General features: G+C 44.7%; 1 protein-coding gene across 4 annotated transcripts in view; it reads left to right on the top strand.

Annotated features, from left to right (window-relative positions):
- Positions 1 to 5,811: 5,811 nt before the first annotated feature.
- Positions 5,812 to 26,742, top strand: part of ADAMTSL2 (ADAMTS like 2) — a 38,097-nt gene continuing 17,166 nt past the window's right edge. The window contains exons 1-11 of one of the 4 annotated variants that reach the window (XM_083485032.1): positions 5,812 to 6,193; positions 11,708 to 11,822; positions 13,323 to 13,465; positions 14,437 to 14,512; positions 15,255 to 15,357; positions 16,962 to 17,107; positions 19,441 to 19,564; positions 19,886 to 19,966; positions 20,555 to 20,730; positions 21,328 to 21,670; positions 22,272 to 22,653. In XM_083485032.1, the coding sequence (XP_083341158.1) occupies positions 11,709 to 11,822; positions 13,323 to 13,465; positions 14,437 to 14,512; positions 15,255 to 15,357; positions 16,962 to 17,107; positions 19,441 to 19,564; positions 19,886 to 19,966; positions 20,555 to 20,730; positions 21,328 to 21,670; positions 22,272 to 22,653 (1,688 nt within the window). In that variant the 5' untranslated portion in view covers positions 5,812 to 6,193; position 11,708. Of the gene's footprint in view, positions 6,194 to 11,707; positions 11,823 to 13,322; positions 13,466 to 14,436; positions 14,513 to 15,254; positions 15,358 to 16,961; positions 17,108 to 19,440; positions 19,565 to 19,885; positions 19,967 to 20,554; positions 20,731 to 21,327; positions 21,671 to 22,271; positions 22,654 to 26,742 lie in introns of those variants that run through there. The other 3 variants (XM_083485034.1, XM_083485033.1, XM_083485035.1) reach the window with 3 other exon arrangements.

Below are 26,742 nucleotides of genomic sequence, written 5' to 3'. Positions count from 1 at the left end.
AAGTGGGGGGGCTGTCACTGCCTCCTAGGAGAGTGAGTTCTGCAGTTAAACTCTACACTGCATGAAGGACTTTCTTTTATCTTTCCTAAACCTTCTAACATTCATCTTCATTGGATGTCAATGAGTTCTCGTGTGATGAGAGAGGGAGAAAAACTATTCTTTATCCACTAGTCTCTCCTCATCCCTTGAGACTCTCTCCAACTCAGAGTAGACCTGTTGAAATCAATGGACCTGAGCAACTCATGCCCATTAATTTCAATGGATCTACTGAAATTCCAGCAGAAATAACATTGGATATAGGCAACCCAGTCCCTGAGAATCCTGGGAAATGCAGTTAAGAGTGTGGGGAATTGTCGCCATGAGAGGGGCAAGCAACAATTTCAAGGGTCTTTGGGAGCCACTTGCTTTCAATGTGCTTTAAATGTATGGTGTGTTATGCAGCCATGATTTACAACAGCGGACCCAGCTGGGGTGCCATGGATCTTGTTATCTGGCTAACTTTGCTTGGCACTTCCTCCTACATTCGGAGTTGGTGAGAAGGGATATTCAGAGATAAACATAACCCCCAGGGATACAATTTCCTGTCCAGTTCCTTTTTAGCTTTTTTGAGTTAAAATTTCAAGGCTGTAATTACAATCTTGGTCTCTCGCTGGTGCTGAACTTACAGATGATGTTTGCTGGTCAGTGTGAGGCTGATCCCGCCTTTGCATGGGCTATCTGAGGATAATCTTATCTTCACAGCATCTCTTTTGTTTATTTGTTCCTGGAGGCCATGTGCCTCCTGTATGCTCTCGAATCCAGTAAAGTATTGTTCCAAAAACTGCAAGGGGGGGGGGGGGAGACAGAAAAGTGAAAAGGAAAGATCTCCCTCTTCAGCATTCTGCTTCTTGGTTACTTGATTAGTCAGATCTGTCAAATATCAGGTATTTTACCTGCTCATTCTGTAGTTTTGTCTTGAGCTTGCTATCGGGTATTTTATTGAATGAGGCCGTAATCCAGTTGTATCTAACACCACTCACTAGAAACTGCAGAAGGGGAGAGGTGCCATTGTGCTTGGATCCTGCTTGCTGGTTTCCCTTTGAGGAATCTGCTTGGCCATTGTGAGAACAGGATGCTGGACTAGATGAGCCATTGGCCTGATCCAGTAGGGCTCATTTTATCTTCTTATATTCAAAGTGATCTGGCCCATCAGATTCACCCAACAAAGCACCAGCTTCTGGCAAACAAACATTTATAAATAAACAGTGAGCACCCAAAGGTCAGGTTTTCCATGTCCCACACAGGTGTACCTTATATGTGTGGGAGGAAAATATGAATCCTTGTGACCCACATGTGTGAGTTAAATAACGAAATAATTGGCTGGGTGCCTGGATTCAACACAGGGGGCTTTGCACAGTCTCCAGCAGGAGAGAGTCCCAATAGCAGAGTTTGAACACACAAAATTCAAGCAGCAGTATAATGTGGGAATTTGGGCTGCTGAACTATTTTCATATCTTGTTCAGTTGCATACAGAATCCCCCTCTATGTACCTCTCTTGGCATAAACAGACCATACACTGTTAAGTAAGTTTAAAATGATATACTTACAAAATTTTCCAAATGGCAGATTCAGGCATTTATCCAAGCAGTAGCAAGGAGAACACAGGCAGAATACTCTTGGATAGAAAAGACAGAAATATAGCTTCAGACATGTGCTCTAAGCTAAACACTTGCTTAAGCACACCTTCCTTGATAAGTTACATGGCATAGAGAGAGCATGAAATAGAGAGAGCAGAAAGAGAAGCCTTCACTTCCTCTCTCATCCGAGAAAAGGGGCATGGCTAGCTGAGTCTAGGAATATAACTCTGTAGTCTTAACCCTTTCATGCACTAACTAGCACTCACACATAGTTATGTTTGACTGCAATTTCCCACAATCTGTCTTTGTTTCACCTTCCTTTCTCTCAGTGTTACAAGCACCCGGGTAGTAAATAACATCTGCTTGCAATTTCTTGCTCCTTTGCAAGAAGGGAGAGGGAGATGCATAGAACCATCATGCTCTGATTGTCTGCCTGTGATTAATGACACACCTGTTCAACAGCCCAGCCAGCCCAGAGCATCCATCCAGGGCAGGTAGGTCATTAATCACATCGTGTAGAGGGAGCTGCATTGATTTACTGGAAGCAGAGAAGCTGGCAGCACCTTCATGTTCTTTTGCCTTGGCTCACAGAGTCTGCCTCTGTAACATTTTGGAATCTGGAACTGGTTACTTTAGGGACGCTCTGAATAACAGCCACAGATTTCTGCTCCTTACATCAAAACCACCTCTTTACTCTGTTGCTGAGGAGTGTCTCAAACAGGCTGTGAGTTTGAGAATGTTACTGCTTTGTATCATCATCAACAACAACATGATGCAACTAAGTGGGCAAATGTTGGCCCTGGCTGCTTATTGCAATAACAATGTGACATTCAGAACTGGGTACCCTGAGTTCAAGGGTGTATATAGGGGTTGGCAATGTTGGCCCCTGCCAAGAATGCAGGTCCAAGCCCAGTGGGGATGCAAAAATCACATCTCTCCACTCTTGCAAGGAGTGGCTAGGGGCCTGCCCACGCATACATGCACTCTCCTGACCACTTATCCACTGCTCTGCAGGGGATGGAGGGAGTGCCAATACAACTCCTTGCCAAGGATGCAAGGAAGCCTAGCTTTCTTTTTCCCTCCTCCTCCCTGTTTCCTTTTGTGCTGTACTTTTTAGATTGTAATTCCAAGGTCTGTGGAGAGGGGGGGGCCTCTGGGAGTCTTTTTAGCTGAAAAGTGGGGTGAAGACATGCTTTAAATAAACCAAGCAACCTGCAATTGCCCATGGAAAGTAAGCCTCACCCCTAAGGTTTTTCTGTTAAGCCAGAGACTCGTTTACATGTTACCCTGAGCACAGGGACAGGCTGTCTCTCCACATGTACAAGCATCTACGTGAAAAGTGTGTACACTTGCTGATGTGTACAACTGTTTGTTCCCAGAGGCAGCACTTGTTACACATTTTAACCATATGTGTGCACACACAGATTTCACACTTGCTGAACATCATGTGCGAACACATCTCCTGAAATTCAGAAGCCTAGATCAAGGTGTTACTATTAGTACATGAAGCCCTGAACAACTTCAGGCCAGTTTACCTATTCAGTTGCCTTAACCCATATACACCCATCCGACTGCTTCAATCTGCAGAACTAGGTATTACAGGTGCCATATACAGTGGTACTTCGGTTTACGAACTTAATCCGTTCTGGAAGTCCATTCTTAAACTGAAACCATTCTTAAACAGAGGCGCGCTTTCCCCAATGAAGCCTCCTGCCGCTAGTGCCCTTCCACTGGTCAGATTCTGTTCTTAGACCAAGGTAAAGTTCTCAAACCAGGACACTATTTCCGGTTTTGCTGAGTTCGTAAACCAAATCATTCTTAAACCGGACTGTTCTTAAACCAAGGTACCACTGTACACCCATTCTTCATTTGAAGGAAAGCAATCTTTCAGTGCGGCACACTTTGGAACTCCCTGGCTATTGACATCAGGCAGGTGGCTTTGCTGTATTCTTCTGGTACATGCTTATACATGTGCAGAGACACTTTATCCCTGTTGAGAGGCAGTGACTGGCTGTACTCTTTCTGGTTCCTGCTAAAAACATTCCTGCTTAGACAATCCTACCCAGATCTTTAGAAAGTTGGCGCGAGTTTTGATCTGTTTTTAGTCTATTGCTATTTTAACTTTTTGAATGTCTTGCAGGCACTGTAACCACTACACCAAACTGATCATTATATTTCATAAACTGGCATTGATGATTTTAGTTGTATTATGTTTCGGGGTTCTAATTATTCATTTGGTTTATTCAGTGTTATTTTTCTAGAAAATGATGTGCCGGAACTCAATGGTGCCCATCCGCGTGGTTCCAGAAAGGAGTTCCGGCGAGTTCTGGCTGGAAAAAAGCCCAGGTTTTATTGTTTACTGCTGGTTTTATTCTTCATTGCCTCCGTCCAACACACACTTTGCACAGGAGTAAGTCCCATTGAGCTCAGTGGGGCTTACTTCTGAGTAGACACATTCAGGATTGCACCCTCTGCTTTGTTGAATATTATTTTACCCTGCAATCTGCTTTGAGTGGGCTATGGCTCTTAAAGGTGGCCTGGAAATATTATAGTAAGAAGTTTCACGGCTTCCCCATGGGCTTGATGTTATATCAAATTATTTCTGACCGGTGTTTGCTCAGCAGATCAATGTGCAAAAGGCTGCATTTAGGTTCCAGAACATGGTTTTGCATCATAAGAACACAAGAACAGCCTGCTAGATGAGACCAGTGATTTCAGAGTTGGTTGCATTATCGACAATTACATGAAACATATAAAGAAGACTGTAAGAAAGGATTTAGTTATACTAGATCTAGGTTTCAAACGGAAGTGATTGAAGGGAAAGTGAAATTACTGAAGGTCGCATACAGCATACTATTAGAATGGGAGACGAAAGATGAAGAGGTAAAATCAGTTATGATTAAATGGGCACAAGATGTAGGTCACAATATTATGATGGAGGATTGGGTTAAATTATGGAAAACTGACTTAAAATTTACAGATTGTTCACTATTGAAGGAGAATTATATGAAGATGATGTACAGATGGTACACAACACCAGTGCAGTTAGGGAAAATGTACAAAACTAGCTCAAACATATATTGGAAGTGTAAGGAAAAGGAGGGAACATTTTATCATATGTGGTGGGATTGTAAAGTAATTAAATTTTTTTGGGAAATGATATACAATGAACTGAAGAAAATGTTCCATTTAACATTTGTTAAAAAAACCGAGGCATTTTTGTTGGGGATTGTAGGGAAAGACCTGCCAAAAAAGTTGAAAAACATCTTCATGTAAGCGACAACGGCCGCGAGAGTTCTGTTAGCACAAGGATGGAAGACTGAAGAAATCCCAACTAAAGAATCATGGCAAGAAAAATTGATGGATTATGCAGAACTGGCAAAATTGACACATAAGCTACGGGACAAGGATAACTGTGACTTTAAGGATGAATGGGAACCTTTCACAAAGTATTTGAAGACGCAACAAAGTGAACTGGACTCCTTGGCAGGTTTTGAATAAACATCCACAATTTTTTACTGATAATAATTAGCTAAACAGTTGGAGGATCTATACAACTCTGTAACATGCAGAAAATAGCATTATTGGAGAAGCCAAAGACTGGAACTGAGGGAAGTCGGGGTGGGGTGGGGTGGGGGGATGGGTTTTGTGGGGGTGGGGGGAGGAAAAATGGGGGGGAATAAGGATATGTTTTTGGAAAATATGTTTTGTTATAACTTTGAATAATTTTTTTTTAAAAAAAAGATGAGATCGAATCCAGCATGCTGTTCTTACAGTGGCCAACCATATACACCAGTGTGGCTCCCCCCCAATCTCTCCCCAAATTCCACTGCAACAGGCCTCCCCCCCCCCGCCCAATGATCAATTTACTGAGTCAACAGAGACAAAACTGGCAGCCTTTGTGGTTTCACTTGTCTGGAAACCTGATTGATTCATGCCCGTGGTACTGAGGTGATATCGATTTGGCTGGACTCTGATGGCAGGATTAGCTTTTGCCTCGTAGACACATCTTCAGGCACAAACATTCTCTAATCCTTTAAACACACACACACACACACACACACACACACACACACACACCCTCATCCAGCAAGCCCGACTGCAGGAAACTGGCTAGCTGTGGTTGGCGGAACAATTGTGGGTTTGTGGGGGGGGGGGGACCGGGAGGGAAAGCACCATGACTGTAATGCACAGTGGTGGTGCTGGAGGAGTGCTGAGCCGCCGAAGAGAGGCATCTCAGGGAGACTGCAGAGCTCCTAGCCCATCTGCCTGACAGCTATAAAACTGACTCAAGTTGACTTGGGATAACCGCTAAGCAGCCTCCTCCTTGCTGGAAGCTGAAGGCTCTTGGCTGCCCTTTTGAAGTCTGAGGAGAGGGGTGGGGGAGAAGACGGGAGGAGAGAGAAAGTGTGTGTCTGCAATTTCTGCACCTCCTCCTGCTCTGCTCCCTCTCAGTTTCGCCCCAGTCCTCCACCGACCAGAGCCTGTTGCACCTGGACCCTTGCAGCATCTTTTTTCCCCCCTGCACTTGAAAAAGCAAGCATCTGGCTGTCTGGCTGGCTCTCACATTCTCCAAGGTAGGTTTTTTCTTTTTTTCTTTTAAAAAGAAACTCAAATTTCCTTTTTCTTTTGCTTGTTGGTGTGTGTGTGTGTTTCATGTTTAATTGCACCCACTTCACAGATTCCAAACACACACACACTTTCCTGCTAAATGGCTTTCAGGGGAAAACATCTTTGCATTTTTGGTTGAGACAGAGCTTTTCTCTAGGTGCTGTGTGAGGCAGGAGGCTGTTATATAATACGAGTGTAGCGATCCCAGAATGGGCAGCCACCTTGACTTTTTCCCTTCTGTGTCCTGCTAAGTGCATTTCCTTGGAAAGTCCTCCCTGCCCCCAAATAACCAAAGCCAGAGAGGCATTTTGGAATCAATGTTCTGCTGATGGGGGTTTTCTTATTTAATATATATAGAAGTAGGAACAATAGGCTTTTTTTTTTCTCTTCCCCTCCTTCTCCAGTCTTTTGGACTGAATGAAGAATAATTATTTGGCTGGCTTTGGACCAGAGGTGGCTTGAAGCTCTAATGAAAACCAAGTGCTCTGGGTAGGTTTCAGCCACCTGTCCCAAGGATGTGCAGTCAATAATTTGGGGGATTTAAATTTAATTGGTATGGATTCTGAGCTTTGGGAAACCAAGTGCAGTGAAGCCCACAAACTCTCCTTTCTTGGACATTTTTAAGCAGAGGTTGGGTAGCCACCTGCCAGGCAATATTTGGTTGTGATTCCTGCTTTGCAAGGGGGTTGACTAGATGGCCCTTGGGGGTCATAATAGAGAGTTAGCTCTATTATTCTATGAAAATTGACACCATGAAGGGGTGGATGAAAATATGATACTCTGTTGGGACTCCACTGGACAAAAACCTTGGCTGTCTCCATGGCCAAAAGCAAGGCTGGCCTGTGGGTCTAATTAATTAATTTATAATCTGCTTACTACATTTATATCCTGCCTTCCCTCCAAAGAGTTCAAGGGGGCATGCTTAGTTCTTTTCCCCATTTTATCTTCACAACAATCTTGTAAGGTAGTTTATTGGCTGAGAGAGATGTAGAGTGGCCTCCAAGGTCACTCAGTCAGTTTCATGGCTGAGCTAGTCCAACACTCTAGCCACTGCACCACCTATGTAGATGTCTGGCCTGGGTTTTTGTAGGGTTCTGAGCATTGCCAGTTTTTTCTTCTGTGAAATGGGCATTTTGTGAGGCACATGACAGCTTCTTAGATTTCCTGATGTATCCCCCCCCCCGAGGCCCCAAAGGGTTAGAGACCCCTGCTGATGTGAAAGGAACGGGAGTGTGGTTTTTATGAAGGATAGAAAAAGGGGGATAAAATAGATGCTTAGAAAATTGGACGTTAAAATAACTAAGACACAGGGACCAGCACCAGGGTTGCGTCAAAGTAAGTTCTGCCCAGAGTAGAGGCATTGAAATGAATGAAACGAATTCCTGCAGGAGGATGGATCAGTTGACCCACTGGGCTCCCTTCCAAATCTACCATTGTACAATTCTAATATTCTACAACTCTCAGACAGCCATGTTCATTCATTTCATTTCATCTGCTCTGTAAATGACTAATCCATGGCAGCTTCCCTGGGAGGGCATGACATGGGCAGTCAATGGGCCCTGCTCAGAGGAGCTCTGTGCTTTGGGTGTAATAAGAGCCTGCTGGATCAGGCCAATGACCCACCTAGTCCAGCATCCTGCTTGCATAATAGCCCACAATATGCCCCAAATGGGAAGCCTGCAAGCAAGACCTATGTGCAACAGCACTCTCCAGTTGTGTTTCCCACTGTCTGGTATTCAAGGATAAACTGCCCCGAGGCATGGAGGTTTTGCCATCACAGTACACCTCCAAATGGAGAGCCTGCTGGATTGGATCAATGGCCCATCTAGTCCATCATCTTTTTCTTACAGTGAATAACGGGGTACCCATTATGGGAAACCCACAAGCAGGACCTAAGTGCAAAAGTCCTCTCCCCTCCTGTGGTTTCCAGAACTAGTGTTCCTGCTTCTGACAGTGGAAGTAGAACATAGCCATTGTGGTTAGCGGCCACTAATATCCTTATCCAATCATAGAATCATAGAACTGTCAGTTGGAAGGGATCCTGAAAGTCATCTAGTCTAGGCCCCTGCGGTGCAGGAATCCTGGGTGGGCTTGAACCACCTGCCTCCAACAAAGTACTTTTAAAGCCACCCAGGTTCATAAAATCATAGAGTTGGAAGAGACCACAAGGGCCATCGAGTCCAACCCCCTGCCAAGCAGGTGTCCATTACTGTCTCTTGTGGCAGCAAATTTCATCATTTAACTAAGTGATGTGTGAAGAAGTATCTTCTCTTGTCTGCAATGAATCTTCCAAAATTCATCTTCATTGGGTGGCCCCACAGGATTCTAAATGTTACGAGAGAGGGAGGCTAAATGTCTCTCTGTCCATTTCTTTGCCTACTCTTGTACATTTCTAGCAGATCCCCATACAAAGTCATACATTCACAGCATACTTTTAAAGCAGTGTGATATTGCTTTAAGCAGTCATGGATTCCTCCAAAGGATCTGGGAACTGAAGTCTGTTCAGGGTGCTGAAAGTTGTTAGGAGACCTTTCTGTTTCCCTCTGAGAGAGAGAACTACAGTTCCCTCAGTGGTTTGCTCAACCATTCCATCTTCCCAGGGATCTCTGGGAATTATAGCTTATAGCAGGCTTCACTCTGGTCCACAGTTTGGGAATTTAAACCCATCCAGCCTCCACCTCCTTGTCCAGTTCCTAGTTGGATCTCCCACCGCCTCTCCTTTTTCCTTGGCTCTTGGGCTCTGCATGACCTTGCTATGGACTATTGTTGGTCACCATATTCGGGGCCAGGCAGGAATTTGTCAGACTGATTCAGGGCCAGGCAGACTAACTGGATCTGTCCTTTGGTTTTGCTTGCCTCATAGCAGTTAAGGCATTGAGTAAACCTGAGTCTTCATTGGAGGGGAGGTTGTAGCCTCTGCCTGCCTCTCCAATTTTCAGGGGTATCTTGTTAAATTAATCTGAGAGGAGTTGTTTTTGTCCTGAAGCCCAGGCAGGAGCTAGGGCCATAGCACTCCTCAAGGTGACCACCCTTGTGTCATAGGGGTTGACCTCTTCAACTAGGAGTGACCCCTGCAGGTATACCCCAAGAGGCAGGCGGGCAGGCTGACAATTCAAATAGTTATACCCAATGCCTTGGCAAAGGTTGTAGCCTGATTTGACCCAAATTAATGTGTGCTTTCTTGGGAGGCAGATATGGGTGCCAGGGGCGCCTGGTTCATACAACGTTCGAATCCTGTTTCTCACTGGGGCATCCGTTTGACCACTGTGACAACAGAATGGTGGACTAAATGGGTCATTGACCTGATCCACCAGTCTCTTCTTATGTTCTTTTAAAAAAAAAATATCTTGGAGTCAAGGAGTTTGCCCATTTGCTACAGACAAGCTGGCTGTCCTCCCTTCTGCTCCGCAATGGGTGTAGGATGGTGGCAGCAGCCTCTGGCTGCCAAAATGGTATCATGGCCTTTCTTGCTTTGGGGGCTCTGAAGCTGCCTTCTTTGAGAGCTTCCAGAAGAGTTTGAACACCTATGGACAATCATCTCCCCATTGCTGAGCCTCACGGATGCCTCTTCTGAGCTAGTTCTTCCCCACAGTCTCTTGTTCCAGTCCTCCAAAATCTCCTTGCCTGGCTGGAACAGGACACCAAGCGACTCAGACACAGTCTGAACATCCGTGCAACTTTAATATAATCATCCAGCTTGGGAAAATCCAGCACCTCCACTCCTGGCAGGCGGAGAGGGAGGGATGAGTAGGAAATTCGCGCTCTCCAGGCAGCCAAAGAAAGTGGGGAGTTGGGGGAAGAAGCCAGCACTACTCTGAAAGGCTGAGTTTTCTTAGAAAGGGGAATCCTCAGTGTCTCTTCTGTAAGGCGGAGGAGGAAGAGCCCAAAGAGGGAAGGGGAAGTGGTGGGCAAATCTCAATTTCACTTTATTTAATACCCTGCATTTCTTCCAAGGTGCTCATGTAGGTGGTACATAGTCCTCCCTCTCCCCATTTTATCCTCACAACCACCCTGTGAAGTAAGTTAGGCTGAAAGGGAGTCACTGACCCCGCCAGGTCACACCCAGTGAGCTTCATAGCCCAGTGGGGGCATTTGAATTCTGGTCTCCCAGGTCTTAGTCCGACACTCTGACCACTACAATCCACCGCACTGGCTCTTCCTCTCAGTTTATCACTTGCCCAATCTTAAGTTCAGTCAATCTTCAGATTCGTTTGCTTTTTTTAAAAAAAAGTTCTCATGAAAAGTTATCAGCACCTTAGTACATATTTTCCCTAATAGGCACATGTTTGTATATAGTTTTCCCTCATCTACACATTTACACAATGCAGTTTCTCCCAATATTTTCACTAATACATGCATTTTAATGCACACCTTTGCTTTAATATATGCATTTTGGGACATATTATTTGGCTGGAGAACCACACTGCAAGACAATTTTGAAGGATGGCTGCATGTTTTGGAAAGCACTTATTTGGTAGGGTTGTCTTTAAATGCAAATTGAGTTGAATTTTTCCTCCATCCCTGGTCTGGAAGCACCCATTTTTCCACATTTCCATCCAGTGAGAGGGCAGTGATTCCTGACCTCATTTCGAATTGGCTCTGTGATGACACCCTGTCAGAGGAGTCAGATTCCCCCCCCCCACCCCTCAGCAGAACTACACTTTTTAATGAGCGGGTCCTTGGGTTTCCTATTCAAAGCTTTTCTCAGAGCAAGGGGAGAAATTCATTGCAAATTTCACACCACTGAAACTCCATGCTTGGACGAAGCGGAGGTGTCTTAATAGAATGCCCCCCTCACCTGGAATACAAGCAGAATGGCAGTTCCAAGAGGGCAGCTTGTGTAGGGGTCCCCCACACCACATTGTGATGGGGCAATTATTTATTTGACAACATTTATACGCCACTTGATTGTAAACCTCTATGCAGTTTACAAAAATATATATTAAAATTATCAGTAAAAACGGTTAAAAACCTTTTTAGATAATACAAATCAACCGGGGAGGGGGGGAGAGAGAGAATAAAACATGTCAATATCTATGTGCCTAAACAAAAATGTTTAAAGCAGGCAACGAAAAGAATACAGTGAAGGTGCCTGCCTGGCGTCAATAGGCAAGGAGTTCTGAAGTGCATGTGCCACACTGAAAGATCAATTTCTCACAATTGTGGGAATGAGTATCATGTGGCACCTCTAACAGTGTCAGTTCTGCAGATCAATGAGCACATATGGAGCAAGATGGTCCTGTTGTGATGACCAAATTCCTCAGCACTTGTTTCCTGCCAGATTTTTCATTCCTTCATTTCATAAAATTTATATACTGCTTTTTTATTATTTAAAAAAAATACACATGAAAGCTGTTTAAACCTGCAGGGTTTAATACAGCCATTCACAGAAACATAGAATTATAGAGTTAGAAGGGGACCCAAAAGGCCATCTAATCCAATTCTGAAAAAAAATCAACCTTTGCTTCTTGCTTTCTTAGGATGAAGAGAATCAAGGGGACCTGGGAGTGCAGCTTTATTGGCGATTGCACTCACCTGAAAGGGGCTCTTGCATTCGCACTCTTCATAGGGAACGTTGCCCTGGTGATATCACAAGTGAGAATTTTCTTCATTCACAAATGTATTAAAAATATCCATATACCACCAGGTATGCAAGCACCTCCAGTTGCTGCCCAGTGACAATGTGTAAAATGCAATACAAGCAGTGGTCTGGTGGTTTGGGGGTCACCAGAGGGTGTGTGTGTCAGAGACCTGTTACTATTTCTGCAGCAGCATCCCAGAAGGCTCCCTGTCTCCGGGATCCTTGAGCTGACCAATCAGCATGAAAGGGGAGGTTTGTTTAGCCACTGGGAAGAAGCCTTCTTGCCCTTTGCACTAATTGGATCCAGTCAGAGTGAAAGGAGTTGAGTCAGCCCTGAGAATGGGCTCCTGGTGCCCCTCTGGATAAGGTACATGTGAGGAACACCAAAGAGTTTGCTCTGTAAGCTGAAAAGCTAAGCATTCAGGAACGTCGAAAAGACAACGGAAGGAATGCTTCTGTTTCAAGAGAATGGTGTACAAGTTCTGTTACGTACAATGGCACTTCAATGAAAACACAGCTTAAGTCACTCTGAAAGAAGATTTTGGAGCACTCCAAATGATTTGTCCACATACATGCACAGAAAATAGCAGATTTAGCTGAAAGGAAACACATGGAGATCTGCACTGATCATTGTAATGCATCCCTAATTATTACTGTTGTATAATTATAAAGTTGTTGTATAATCTTAGAAGGGGGCCTGACTATGACTCTCATGAAGGAACCCCGCACTTCTGAATTTGCCACTACACTACTGAATGCAAGTACAGAATATGCAATACAATTTAAAATCAGACACAAATGAAGCAATGAAGATGTACTGAAAAATGACAGTGGCAGGCATGAAGAATCAGTGTTCTGTCAAAAGGGCAATAGCTCAGTGGTAGAGCCCCTGCTCTGCATGCAGAAGGTTCCAGGTTCGGTCCTCAACCGCCATGGTGAAACCCTATCCTGAAACCTTGGAAAGACACTGTCAGTGAGTGTAAGCAGTACTTTGACAGATAAACCAAGGGTTTTATTCATTAGGCAGATTCCTATGTCCCTACCTATATCTGCTGTCAGATGCACAATTATGAGGACTAGAATCTTACTTTATGTTTAGCTGAAGGAGCAACTGCTGATTGGCAGAGTCCCTGCTTTGCATGCAGGAGGCCCCAGCTTCAGCCTCCAGTGGCATCTCCTGGTAGGATGAATGTCTCCTATCTGAAATCCTAGAGAACCTCTGCCAGTCCATGTCAAAGATACTGAGCAGGATGTGCCAGTGGTCTGACATGGCTGCTCTGCACAAGTATGTGCTAAATATGAGCAACCCATAAACTGGGGCCCCTGTCTTCAGTGGGGGAAGGAAATGGAGATGCAGCTGGCAGACGGGCATGAAACCTCAAATGAACTGAAGTAGGACAGAAATGGGGAAAGAATTGGTTTCAGCAGCTGAACCGTGTTTGTTGAAGTATCCCTTTAACCAATCAACCCATCTCGCCTCTAATTTATCTTCTTTGCCCCTAAATGGCAAACAGGAGAATCTTCAGGCGTCCAACAGCCTTGAGGAAGGCAGCGACGTCACTGCCCACTGGTGGGGCGAGTGGACCAAGTGGACGGCTTGCACCCGGACATGTGGGGGAGGAGTCAAATCCCAAGAGAGGCACTGCCTGCGGCAGAGGTAAACCCCTCACTCCATTGAACTCATCTCACCCCCCCCATCCTCTGAACAATAAAACTTTACCACTGGTTCCGAAGGGACCGTCTCAGGCAGCCTCCCTCGAATCAGGTGCCCTCAAGGTTGAACCGGGGCTAATGGGAGCTGTAATCCATAGCCATCTGGATAGGGCTTCCTGGTGATTTGTTGCAGGAAGGATAACATTTTCAGCCAAAGGATCACTGTCCCCTTGAAGGGAACCTTCAGAAAGGTGGGCGTAGCCAAGACAAAAGCAGGAAGGTTAGTGGCTGTGATTCTTACCATTGTGTAGCCAGATAAATTCCAGCTGCACACAGCACAGAGGTTCCTTTTATATGCAGATGTATCTTTCCATCCTCCATCCAGGTAAGAAAGAGGCATTATCTCAGTTCAAAAACGCTATTCCAACCAGGCAAACACACTGAAGGAGGCAGCAAAGGAGGGGTATCAGGAGAGGTTGTGTGTGTAGCCTTGGGAGAATTTTAAGGGCCACATAAGAGGTGACATGGGACATGGTTTGTGCTATGGGTTAAACTACAGAGCCTAGGACTTGCCAATCAGAAGGTCAGCGGTTCGAATCCCCACAATGGGGTGAGCTCCTGTTTCTCGGTCCCTGCTCCTGCCCACCTAGCAGTTCGAAAGCACATCAAAGTGCAAGTAGATAAATAGGTACCGCTCTGGTGGGAAGGTAAAAGGTGTTTCTGTGTGCCGCTCTGGTTTGCCAGAAGCGGCTTAGTCATGCTGGCCACATGACTCGGAAGCTCCCTCAGCCAATAAAGCGAGATGAGCGCCACAACCCCAGAGTCGGTCACGACTGGACCTGATGGTCAGGGGTCTCTCTACCTTTATTCTTGCTGATATTTGTAAGCCATTCTGGAGCCCTTTATTTTGGATGATAATGACGCGTTTCATTTTTCGCTTGACTTGATCCTGTTTCCTTTTCTTTCTGTGTTTAGAAAGAAGTCCATGACGGGGCTCGCTAATAAAACATGCACTGGGACATCAAAAAGATACCAGCTATGCAAAGTGCAAGTAAGAGGAGCATTTTCATGCTTTTTAAAAATTAATATTGAGATGTAACTTTCAGTCTTAACTAGCAAGGTACAGATTCCATGTAGCTGTAGAAAATATGAACCAGCTACCACCACTATTTCAAACTCAGGCCACCTTCACACCATACATTTAAAGTGCTATGATGCCACTTTAAACAGCCATGGCTTCGCCCAAATAATGCTAGGAAGTGGAGTTTGTTAAGCGTGTTGAGAGTTGCTTGCAAACCCCCATTCCTCTCCCAGAGCTACAGTTTCAGAGTTCCAGAGTGTGAAGAAGAACTGGTTGTTAAACCACTCTGGAAATTGTAGCTCTGTTCTCAGGATTCTTCAAAGCCTTAATAGTATGGTGTGGGTATCATCATCCTCATCCTCGATTAGTAGAAATAGGAACCTTCCTAATGCCAGTTGTTGGAAACCACAGGAGGGGAGAGGGCTCTTGTGCTTGGATCCTGCTTGCTGGTTTCCCACAGGCATCTAGTTGGCTTCTGTGAAAAGAGGTTGCTCTGGACTAGAGGAGCCCTGGCCCGATCCAGCAGACTGTTCTGGTGTTCTTTTATTAGCCTGTAACAGTCCCAGGATCTTCCTGATTCCCTTGCACATTTGGGTTTTGACAGCCCACCATCAGTTCACCCACAAGGGCAGGAAAAGCCTCTGAAATGTAGAAGCAGATTCTCCTTCTCCTCCTCCTCTTCCTCATCTGGACTTGTCTCTTCCTTTTCCAGCAGTGTCCCCCGAATGGCAGGAGCTTCCGGGAGCAGCAGTGCACATCCTTCAACTCCCACATGTACAACGGGCGGACGTATCAATGGAAGCCATTGTATCCTGGTAAACAAGGAGGCCTTTTGTCCAGGCGCTTTTGATAAGGCAAAGCTTACTCTCACCCCACCTCATCCAAAAAAGACAGAAAGACAGGCACACACACACACAGAGAGGGGGGGATTTGAAATGAATGGAGTTCTCTTCTGTTCTAGGAAGGAGGCTCCAACCAGATTTTATCAGAGGAGCAAAACTCCCCACCCCCTTCTTTCCCTGGGCTCAAAGGCCTCTGCAGTTGCAACAGCTGCTTTGAAAAAGACAAGAAGGGAGTAGGGGAGTGGAAGCATTGTGATGAACTAGGACTGGGTCAAATATCCACAGAAATGACCCTGACAGCCAATCTTGAACTTGCTTGTAGGTTGCTGCTGTTATTATTTAAATCGATTAGTTGCTTTCTCTCTTTTAGTGACTTACAACAAACAAACAAACGTGGTAGATACATTAAAGCATCCCACCCACTCTAAAAGGCCCTAGATAGTTAAGAGCTAAAGGCTTGGTTAAAAAGGAATGTTTTTGTCTGAAGATATATACATTCATACCTCATGTTACGTTTGCTTCATGTTACATTCTTTCAGGTTACATCCCGCGGCGACCCGGAAGTACCGGAAAGAGTTACTTCCGGGGTTTGCCACTTGCGCATGCACAGACATGCAAAATGATGTCACGTGCATGTGCAGAAGTGGCAAGTTGCAACCCGCGCATGCACAGATGTGCCGCTGCGGGTTGCGCTCTTTTCATGTTGCGAATGGGCCTCCGGAACGGATCCCATTTGCAACCAAAAGTACCACTGTATAATGATGGCATTAGGCAAGCCTCCTGGAGAGATAATTGCACAAGCAGGGAGCCACCACTGTAAAGGCCTAGTTCACATGTTGCTACTGTCTGGGCCTCCCGTGGAGGCAGACACATGACGAAGGGCCTCAGATTATGATCAGAGGTTAGAACACCACTTCAAGGTAGATCAAATACTTATCCATATTTTGAGACACCACCTCAGTGTGTGAAAAGTGCACTCAAAAATTTGTGTTATTTACAGTTGTGATGCATCCATAATATGTACTTTATGGGGAAGCACACTGGAAAATACCTATTTGGAGGAAATTTGTTCCATAATGCGTATAATAATGTGCATAACAAGCGCATTTAAATTTTAAAAGCAGAAATTTCATGGGTTCCCTCCCCTGCAAACAAATCTACACAGAACAGGGCAGGGCAGGCTTTCAACTGAGTAACAGTGAAAATGAAATGGGATGTCCTAGCCACCATGGAGGCTATGCCTTTCCTTCACAGTCAGAGGCAGTAATGTTTCTGAATGCCAGTTGCTGGAAACCGAAAGAGGGGAGAGTGTTCTTCTGCTCAGATCCCACTTGTTGGTTTCCCATTGAGGTATCTGGTCTGCCACTGTGAGAACAGGATGCTGGACTAGATGAGCCCCCTTTGGTGTGATCCAGCTGCAGAGCTCTTCCTATGTCCTGATGTTATGCTATACTTTCTACCCCACAATGGTGGATATTTTGCTGGTGACATTTAATAAGCAACTGTGTGCATTTGTGTGTGTGCGTGTGTGTGTGTTTGGTCAGTGTGTGCAATATCATTTGTCCTCCTATCTCCAGATGACTATGTCCACATCTCCAGCAAGCCCTGTGATCTCCACTGCACAACCATCGATGGTCAAAGGCAGCTCATGGTCCTGGCTCGGGACGGGACGTCCTGTAAATACTCCGATTTCCGTGGGGTTTGCGTTTCTGGAAAATGTGAGGTTGTTAAACATTATAGCAACCATATTGTCAGCCCAGGGGGTGGGGGAGATGGGACAAGAAGAGGGGGGTATACAAATGACCCTGTTGTGGGGAGCCCAGAATCTGGGTGCTGACCAGTGGGGAGCTGCATGGCCATTGTGGGGTGAAGTTGCATTAGAGGCTGCTGGAATTTGTAGTTCTGCAGAATATTCCCTCGCATCAACTTCCACTCTCAGCATCTGTAAAGATCCCAGGGGAGAAAACTTCCAGGCTAGGCTTCTTCCAGCAACATCAGTGAGGATGTGATGGGTGGGCAAGATTTCTATTGTACCACATGTCCAAGAAGTGAAATAGCAGCCAGCAACCCCTCCTTCTTACCTGTTGGCCAAGGTGACATTGAATATCATTTGATGTGGGGTTTGGGGCATAGGAGGGTGTCTTGGATGAGGAGCAGAGAGAGGGGATCCGAGCCAGGAGGACTGGAAGCACAGCCAGCAGCTGTATTGCCATCCAGCTAGTGAGGATTTCTTTGGTCCATGCGTGTGGCAATGATGGCCCCCAACTTGGATGGCTTTGAAAGAGGGTTGGGGAAATTCATGGGGGAGGAGAATGCTACCAGTGACTACTAGCCATGATGGCCATGCTCTGGTCAGAGACAATATTACTTCTGAATTCCAGTTGGGCTTCTTAATTCTGCATTGGATCACTTTGGCCTGATCCAACAGGCTTTCTTATGTCATGGTGGAGAAGGCTACCCATGGCTACTACCTCCTGTGCTTCAAGGCAACAAGGGTTCTGAATACCACTTGTTGGAAACTGCAATGGGGAGAGGGCTCTTGTGCTTACGTCCTGCTTGCAGGCATCCCATTGGGGCACTGGTTGGCCACTGTGAGAAGAGGATGCTAGACTAGATGGGCCACTGGCCTGATCCAGCAGGGATCTTCTTGTGTTCTTAAGTTCTTATGCATGGAAAAAGTGTTTGTGTGTGTGGATGCGTGTGGGTGTGTGCGTTGAATGTGGGTGAGACTGTGCAGGGTGGTGGTGGTGAGCATATGTGTATGTGAATGAGTGTGAATAGGGAAGTGGGATGTTTTAAAAATCCAACCAGATTTTTTGGGGGGTGGGGTGGGGAGGAGAAGCATTAAATAAAAATATTTTGCTCCCTGCCAGGGATGGGGCTGGTCTCACCTTTGGGAGTCAACTCTGGAACGGTGGGCAGGGTTTGGGGGGATGTCACAGTTAAGGCCCCGTCTCGCATTCCCACCAGCCAGAGTACTTTTCATGGTGGGAGATGTGGTGGGGCTTCTGAAGACAATTTCAGCCTGCAGGCTGCTTCATACAGGAGGAGGCTGATCTTTCAGATATCCTGGCCCTGAGCCATTTAGGGCTTTGTAGGTAAGCATTAGCACTCTGAACTGGACCCAGAAGCCAGAGCAGTTTGCTTGTGATTTATTTAACAATCTTCCATTCCTCCTTTTTAAAGAGAAGCTGAGAAGGCCCTAGCTCAGTGGTAGAGCACCTGATTTGCATGCAGAAGGTCCCAGGTTCAATCCCCAGTGGCATCTCTAGGATAGAACCCCTACATGAAACCCCAGAAAGCTGCTGCTGGTCAATGTAGACAATGCTAAGCTAGATGGATCAATGCTCTAACTCAGTAGGAAGCAGCTTCCTTTGTTCCCAGGAAGGGCTGTAACTCAGGCAAAAAGCCCTCCCCTCGGTCACCACCAATTGTACTCAGGTCAGCATAATGTTGTGCAATAGGTTGCAGGGAATGCCATCAGCAACTGGTTGGCCAGTGTGAGAAGAGGATGTGGACCAGATAGGCCTTTGGTCTGATCCAGCAGGGCTCTTCTTAACTGATAGTTGAGAATGGAACCTCCAGGCCCAGAGGCAGCTGATTGGATTCACAGGTGGGGAGAGCTGCTGTTGTTCTCAGATCCTGTTTACAGGATTCCCATTGGTTTGGCCATTCTGAGAACCGGATGTTGGACTAGATGGGCCTCCTCTGGCCTGATCCAGCAGCCAGACTTTTCTTGACTTAGTGTTGCCCTGGCTGTTTGCATCCCACCACAGCCTTCTTCCACAGGTCTGTTTAGAAGGCTCTAACACTCCAACATTTTTAGTTTGTTCAGCCTGATTCTGATGCGGATCTATGACTATGTGATATTTACAGGGGCTTCATAACATGAAGGGGTAGAACAGAGGGCTCTCCATCACACACAATGTCGCTGGCCCTGAGATTACTGCTGCCAAACACACAGAGACACAGCCCAAAGTGTCAGCATGATATTTGAATTGCAGTGACTGTGCCCCTCTACCTGACCCTTGACACTCTATTTTACACTGTTTCCAGCCCATTGGATGTGACGGGATCCTGTTCTCAACTCACACGTTGGACAAATGTGGTGTTTGTCAAGGAAATGGGAGCAGCTGCACTCACGTCTCTGGGAGTTACAGAAAGGGAAATTCACATCTTGGTAAGGCTGGAGGGGTATTTTGTTCTTATGGGGTAGGGCTTGCCAATCCTTGAGCAAGATGTAATCGTGGGCAGGTGAATTTGTGCATGATCAGGGATGTGGGGAGTCTGGGCTTCCTTGCATCTGGACTGCGGCAAATTTGCCGCTGCCTCCCTCCACAACTCCCCCGCCCCTTTTCAAAGGACCAACATTGAATCAATTAAAAAAAAGGATCCTTCAGTCATTTGTGAATTTGCTCCTGTATGTGAAGAGTTATTCCCAGCCTAGGACTGCTAATTCTTGCAAAGTTTGCTTTTCATACATGGATGCAGTTTTCCACAGGCTATTCTCTGGTCACACACATCCCCGCCGGAGCAAGAGACATCCAGATCGTTGAACGGAAGAAATCTGCTGATGTTCTGGGTGTGTATGGTGCCAGGGGCAGGAACGAAGCTGAATGTTTATAATTTTATATTTCTGCGAAAATGAAACTGTTTGACAAGTAGCTTATTAGCCAAATCGGTATGTGAAATTCAGTCTCTTCCTGGCCTCTTTGGGTTCAGCCTTCCTTCTCCCTCTTAATTGTCTGTCCCCCTAGCTTCCAAAACATATTTGCCTGTGTGGTCTTTATCTGCCAACAGTTAAAAGCCCTTCTGATTCTGAGACCCCACGTTACATTTTGCTTTGCCAACCCAACTTTCCCCATCCCTCACAGAACTGGCACTGCATGTCAGCCCTTTGCCAACTACATTGAGAAGTTGGGATGTTTATAAAGACCCCGGGTTCAGCAAAAAAAAAAAAAAAAAAATTCCACCAGAGGCTTGCAAATGTTAATGATAAGAAAGTTACTTCTTCAAGCTGACAATCTGAAACACACAAAAGAAAAAGGCGTTGGGAGGGAGGAGGGTGTAAAGTCATACTTGCTTAGCATGTAGCAGAGATTGAGGTGTCTTTAAGATGACTTGTTCTAAGGCGTGGGTGGGAATTCTTTGCCTCTTCTGACTTCTGCAGCTGTTGCGGATGAAGCTGGCTACTACTTCTTCAATGGGAACTACAGAGTGGACAGCCCCAAAAACTTCAACATCGCAGGGACTGTTTTCAAGTACAGGAGGCCAATGGACATTTATGAAACTGGCATCGAATACATTGTGGCCCAAGGGCCAACCAATCAAGATTTGAACATCATGGTAAGTGTGGGGGCTTTTTCTTTGTACCTAGAGATAGGTGGTCAATTTAGGAACAAGCAAAAACAAGTTTGTTTGCAAGTAGGGCTGGAAGAATCTAGGGGTTAGAATCTGGGGAAGTGCCACAGCTCAGTGATAGAACACCTGCTTGGCATGCAGAAGGTCCCAAGTTTATTCCCCATGAGTATCTCCAGTTAGGGTTGGGAGTCAAGACACCACTTGACAATACCTAGCTATCTGGACCCAATGGTCCAACTCAGTATAAGTCAGAGAACATACCCACTGAAATTAGTAGAGATGGCTAACTTAGGTCCATTAATTTCAAAGGGTCTAGCCTGAGATTGAGTGAGAACCTGAGTGTGATAGCCTGAGAACTTAGATGGATACAGGTATCAGTTTCTCATTTTTCCAGTCATGCATTTAGATCATCCCATTTCTATATCAGTTTGCATTTTCCCCAGTCGGTTCAAAAATCCCTATGCATTTTCATGGATGTTTCTCCTAAGCTTATTTTTAATGTAATTTTGCTTGATATTGTTTCAAGCTATTTCCTCTAATATAATGCATGTTCTTATGTTTGCTATTCCTCCCCACTTCCAGGTCTGGAACCAAAATGGTAAAAATCCATCTATAACCTATGAATATACCCTTCTGAGGAAGCCGCATTCAAAAAACGTCCAGCCCATTTATTACACCTTCTCCGAGTCGGACAGTGGAGAAAGCAGAGAGATTGATGGAGAAGAGCCTCTGGGTTTTGTTCAGCACAATGCAAGTTTCTTTGGAACCCTCTCCAAAGAGAAGATCCATCTGGAGAATCAGGTGTTTGGAAGAAAGGACACCATTGAAGACCTAGACTTGAGCAAAATCCAAGAGACGAATGAAGTCTATGAAAGAACAGAGAGCAATGACTGCGACCCAACTCTAAAGGGCAAACAGGCCAAAGGTGAGGTGAACCCCAGGTCTTCACACCAGCTGTAGTTCATTCATTGCTAGGGCAGTGACTGTTCATGATGCAACTCTTGGCCTACAGATTAATATGCTTCTTTCACTATTTTAGCTAGAGTTCTAAAACAACAACATACATCTCAAAAATTTGTACAAGCTGGATGGAATTGACTTCAGAAATTCTCCTGTAATGCTGAACATTCGCCACCTGGTAGACACTGAATATTTCAATATTCATTCGCTGTTCATGAAGCACTTAATATAGCTATATTTTGACATAAAAAGATGCTCAACTTCAATATTTGACTTCATCACTGACATGCAATAGTATCTGGGGTCTGACAGGGAGGGCTTATAAGATTTCAAATTTGATATCTGGCAAAAGCAAGGACACAGTCAAATGAGAGCCATTGTGGAGTAGTGGTTAGAGGCCTGGAAGATTAGGGTTCAAATCCCTACTCAGCCATGAAGCTCACTAGGTGACTTGGACGAGTCACTCAATCTCAGACTATCCTATCTCATGGGGTTTTTGTGCAAATTTGAAAAACAAATCTATAATTTTACAAATCTCTTGATTTCATTTTCCTTCTCTCCCCCAGATTCAAATGCAACCCAATCCAATTACATGGTGGACGGAATTGGGAGAGATTTTGACTCCAGACTTGCATCCAAAGAATTCCTTTCTGAAAATGCTATCACCCATAAACTTTTGGAAAAGACATCAGACTCAAAAGAATCAGTCCAGAACAAGACGGCAAACAGCATCTTTTCCCCAAGGGACCCTGTTAACTCTGTTGGTTCTCACATGGACAGCCTTTATGTTGATTATGATGACGGTGATGATATGATCGCTTATGCCGTCAACAGCAGCTTCCTGGAGCTGAGCAGTGACAAAACCATCAACACATCTTCAGAGACTCAGTTTCCAAATGCCACCATCTTGGTCACTAGTCCTCAAGGGAACAGAACCCACAAAACAAGGTAAGAGGCCTTGAGGTGTTCCTTTGCAACTGAGATTTGATCTACTATATTTCAACCACTGGAGACATTGGGTTGTATCCAATGTTAATCCTACTCAGAGTAGAACCCACTTGAAATCGCTGCATGTGACCAACTCAGGCACATTAATGCCAATAGGTCTACTCTGAGTACAACTTTGCTGGATCAAAACACATTGCCCTTCCTTTAAACAGGCGTGTTGGTTCTGATTGTGGCTACTTGGTGTCAAAGGAAGATCCTCTACACATGCTGAGGGGCACACTGCACTGATAGTTGCATCAGGACCGACCAAAATGGCTTTATTGTTAAGTTTAGACTTAAGCAAGGAGAAACAGTCTAGACTAGGTTTACATGGGCATGTTTTTCTGTGTTATTTTTGACATCCTCCCGGTTCTTATGTCAGTGGGGAGAGGAGAAATTCACATTTTGATGGGACTGCCCCAAATCCATAGTTTCCAAAACAATCCACCAGCTGAACCTCAGCTCCCCTTCAAAATTCTCCCATCTCCAAACTTTGCCACACAGTTTTTCAACCAACCAACCAACCAACACAAACTTAAAAATGCTACATTGAGGGAGGGAGTTTGCTTAAAAAATGTGTATAGTCATGAAAATAGCATTTAATATGTGAGGGGAAATTCCGTACAAAGCAATAAAAGCACAAATTGATGGAGAAATTTGGCAAGCTAAACTTACAGTTGGAAAAACAGGAATCCAAACTGATGGACTCTGCTCATCCCCACTGATACGGTTAACTAGCCAAACCATTTTAAAATATCTCCCTCCCCAACACCCAGCTCCTAGGAATGTCATTGCAATATCTGTTTGGTTGGTGCTTAAAAAAAACCTAACTTTAATAACAACAAAATATGCTCTTGGTTTAACTTTGGTCTGGTGCCTTGATTTCCACCCCGTGCCTAATAATTACCATACCACAATTCCCAGTCTGGTGAGTTAGCTGGGATAAAGGCTGTTTTAGTGAATGCAGCTCAGATTACTAGGAACTTTCGCTTGGTGTATGCGACGAGGACCACAGGACGGGCTGAGTTGCTTGCTTTGCTCACTTCTCTTCCTTCTGTCGGTGTCGGCTAAGCTTCTCCCACCTGGTACCCTCCAGATGGTTTAGACTGCAACTCCTATCAGTTCCCAGGGCTATTTCAAGACATATGCAGGGCACCAGGTGGGCAAAGGTTGGCATTCTGTTGGCACAGGCAGCCCAAGAAATGACAGTGAACTCAATTACAGAGCTGCAGGCATTTAAGTGTTAGATTAATCAGCTCACAGCAGTCAACTAATCAACCAACACAGCACAAACCTATACAAATACCTACTTAGACACTTCAGTTGATTGCTTAGAAGAGAGGTGTTTCATTCCCACGATTAAGAAGTAAGAGTACTAGCTTTTTCTCCTTTTTTTGGTGGAAATATTTGAGATCTGCTGGTTGTACTAGGGAATGAGAAAAGGAAGTCTCCTTCGGTTATTTCTTCTTCTAAAAACGAAGGGTCATTTTTTGCTTATTAAAGACAAATACTCTGCCTCATTTCCTTTAGTGTCTCAGAGAGTCGCCCCCATGCAGGGCTTGAAGACGGTCCAACTGTGTTGCTACTCTTCAATTGTTAAATAGGTTAATCACAAACCTTTTAACAGATTGACTTTAAAAAAACAACTGTAATGGTTTAAGTAGCAAAATACAGTAGTACCTCGGGTTACATACACTTCAGGTTGCAGACTCCGCTAACCCAGAAATAGTACCTCGGGTTAAGAACTTTGCTTCAGGATGAGAACAGAAATCATGCTCCGGCGGCGTGACCGCAGCGGGAGGCCCCATTAGCTAAAGTGGTGCTTCAGGTTAAGAACAGTTTCAGGTTAAGAACGGACCTCCATAATGAATTAAGTACGTAACATAGGCACCACTGTATATGTAGATTTACTTGGAAATAAGCCCCACAGAGTTAAGTGTGGCTTACCCCCAACTCAGTGCACCTCCAAAAGATTTTTTGTTGATGTCTAGAAACATAACAACCCATAATACCCCTTGGGAAACAACACCTCTGTCCTTTTCTCTTTATCATTTGTACATTCATAAAATAGTCCAAAACGGGCCAGGTCAGAGCTTCTTCTATCCAGAAATGATGACAGGCAACATGATTTGGCAATTCAGAGACAGCTGAGTTTTCTCCATACTCTATTCTCAGTCCATTTTGCAAAAAGACAGCAATTTTGTTTGGGTTTTTTTAAAAAAATGAATTACAAATGTAGTTTTCAACGCATACTTACTGTACACAGGGACATAGGAAGCTGCCTTATACAGAATCAGATCGTGGGCTCATCTGTCACTATGGGAGGGAGGGATATAAATCAAATTATTACCATTCTATTATTTTTCTTCCTTCTACTGGATATTGTCCCCTTCAGTTTCAGTAGCATATTATTAATAATAGTAATAATTAATTAGCATAACAGCAACAACAATAAAAATTTAATTTATACCCCGCTCTCCCCTGCCAAAACCGGGCTCAGAGTGGCTAACATCAAATATATGACACATTACCATAAAATCAAACAATCAATTAAAATACATCTTAAAATCAAGTCAGAATCAAAGTGAAATCCAATCATATGGCAACCCACAAAGTAGGAATGAGGACCTTAAATGCTCACCAGGCCTAACTGTTTATATTGATCTTATATGAGCCTGTGAGAAAGGTTGGGGGGACACTTTCATGCAAATTCTTATAAAGAGAGAGGGGAAATCAGACTGGACCCTGACCAAAGGCCTGGTGGAACAGCTCTGTCTTGCAGGCCCTTTGGAAAGTTGTCAAATCCCACAGGGCCCTGGTCTCTTGTGACAGAGCATTCCAAAAGGCCTTGGCCCTGGTCAAGGCCAGTCTAATTTCCTGATAAGAAATACATTGGAAAACAAAAAGAAACAACTCCTAGCAGGGGTTGATTTATTACCTAGAATACAACTCCTTTATGATTGTGGGACATCCAGAAAGTAGAAAACAATGCAGCAACATAAGAACATGATTCATTCCCAAAATGTAATAATAGACAAGCCTCTTCCATATGTAGGTTAAGCATGTATACATGTATGCATATTGGAATTGGAAAGCTTTTCCACACAGATCAAACATGTAGGCTGAGGGACATTTTCATCTCTAGTCTGTGAAACCGAGATGCAGATAGCTAGCCACATATTGCCAACAAACTCCCCCCTCCCCCCTTTTTTTCTTTTTTTGAGGTTTGCTTGGGCCTGCTACTGGTGTGGAATTAAATGAGTCTTCTGCAGCACCGTCTATCCATATTCTGCAATATATCTCTATATCTAGTCTGAAATGTCTAAATGTTTCTTTCTCCTTGAATCATCCCGCCACACTTGCCATCCTCTTCTGACACCTCAGTGCGGTGTACCACTGCTCTAACCATTACACCACACTGACTCTGAACACTGGCTCATTCTAGCAATCATTTATTACACAAGCAGCAAGGTAAACAAAAAGAAAGGGTTGCATTCTGCTTATAATTCTAGAACTTTTCTAACTTTTCTATTCCATTTTCTAACATTCCTTTCATGCCACACTACCTGTGACTTTATGGAGCTGTGCCTTTTTGACTGACATCTTGGCACTGTAGGGTTGGCAGGAATCTCAGGGTTCATCTAGTCCAGCCCCGTGCAATGCATGTCACGCTGGATTTCATTCTCACCAATGGGTGTGGTGTGATGTAACAACAAACTTTTATAGGAAAACAGTGGCACTCCCCTGCCCTTTCTGCACATACATGCCTTTGTCCCCCCACGAATCTCCTATGAAAACAACAGGAAAGCACTCTAATCTGGTATAACTACCCAAATTCCTTCACTTTACTCCTGCAATTTTCCGGGCTAAGGGTACTTACTTAAAACTGATTCTTTTTATTCCTTTTTTTAAACCTAGAATAAAATCATTCAGAAACAAGTGCTAAACATGAGTGCTAGATTTCCAGAAGTGGCTTTTATGTCATATGAAAGTAACCGGAATGGGTTACTTCCAGGTTTCGGCAGTCGCGAATGCGCAGAAGCACTAAAT

This window comes from Podarcis liolepis (genome assembly GCF_965112155.1).
Source record: "Podarcis liolepis genome assembly, chromosome: Z".
Classification (NCBI taxonomy): domain Eukaryota; kingdom Metazoa; phylum Chordata; class Lepidosauria; order Squamata; family Lacertidae; genus Podarcis; species Podarcis liolepis.
This window is presented reverse-complemented; position numbering and strand designations above follow the sequence as displayed.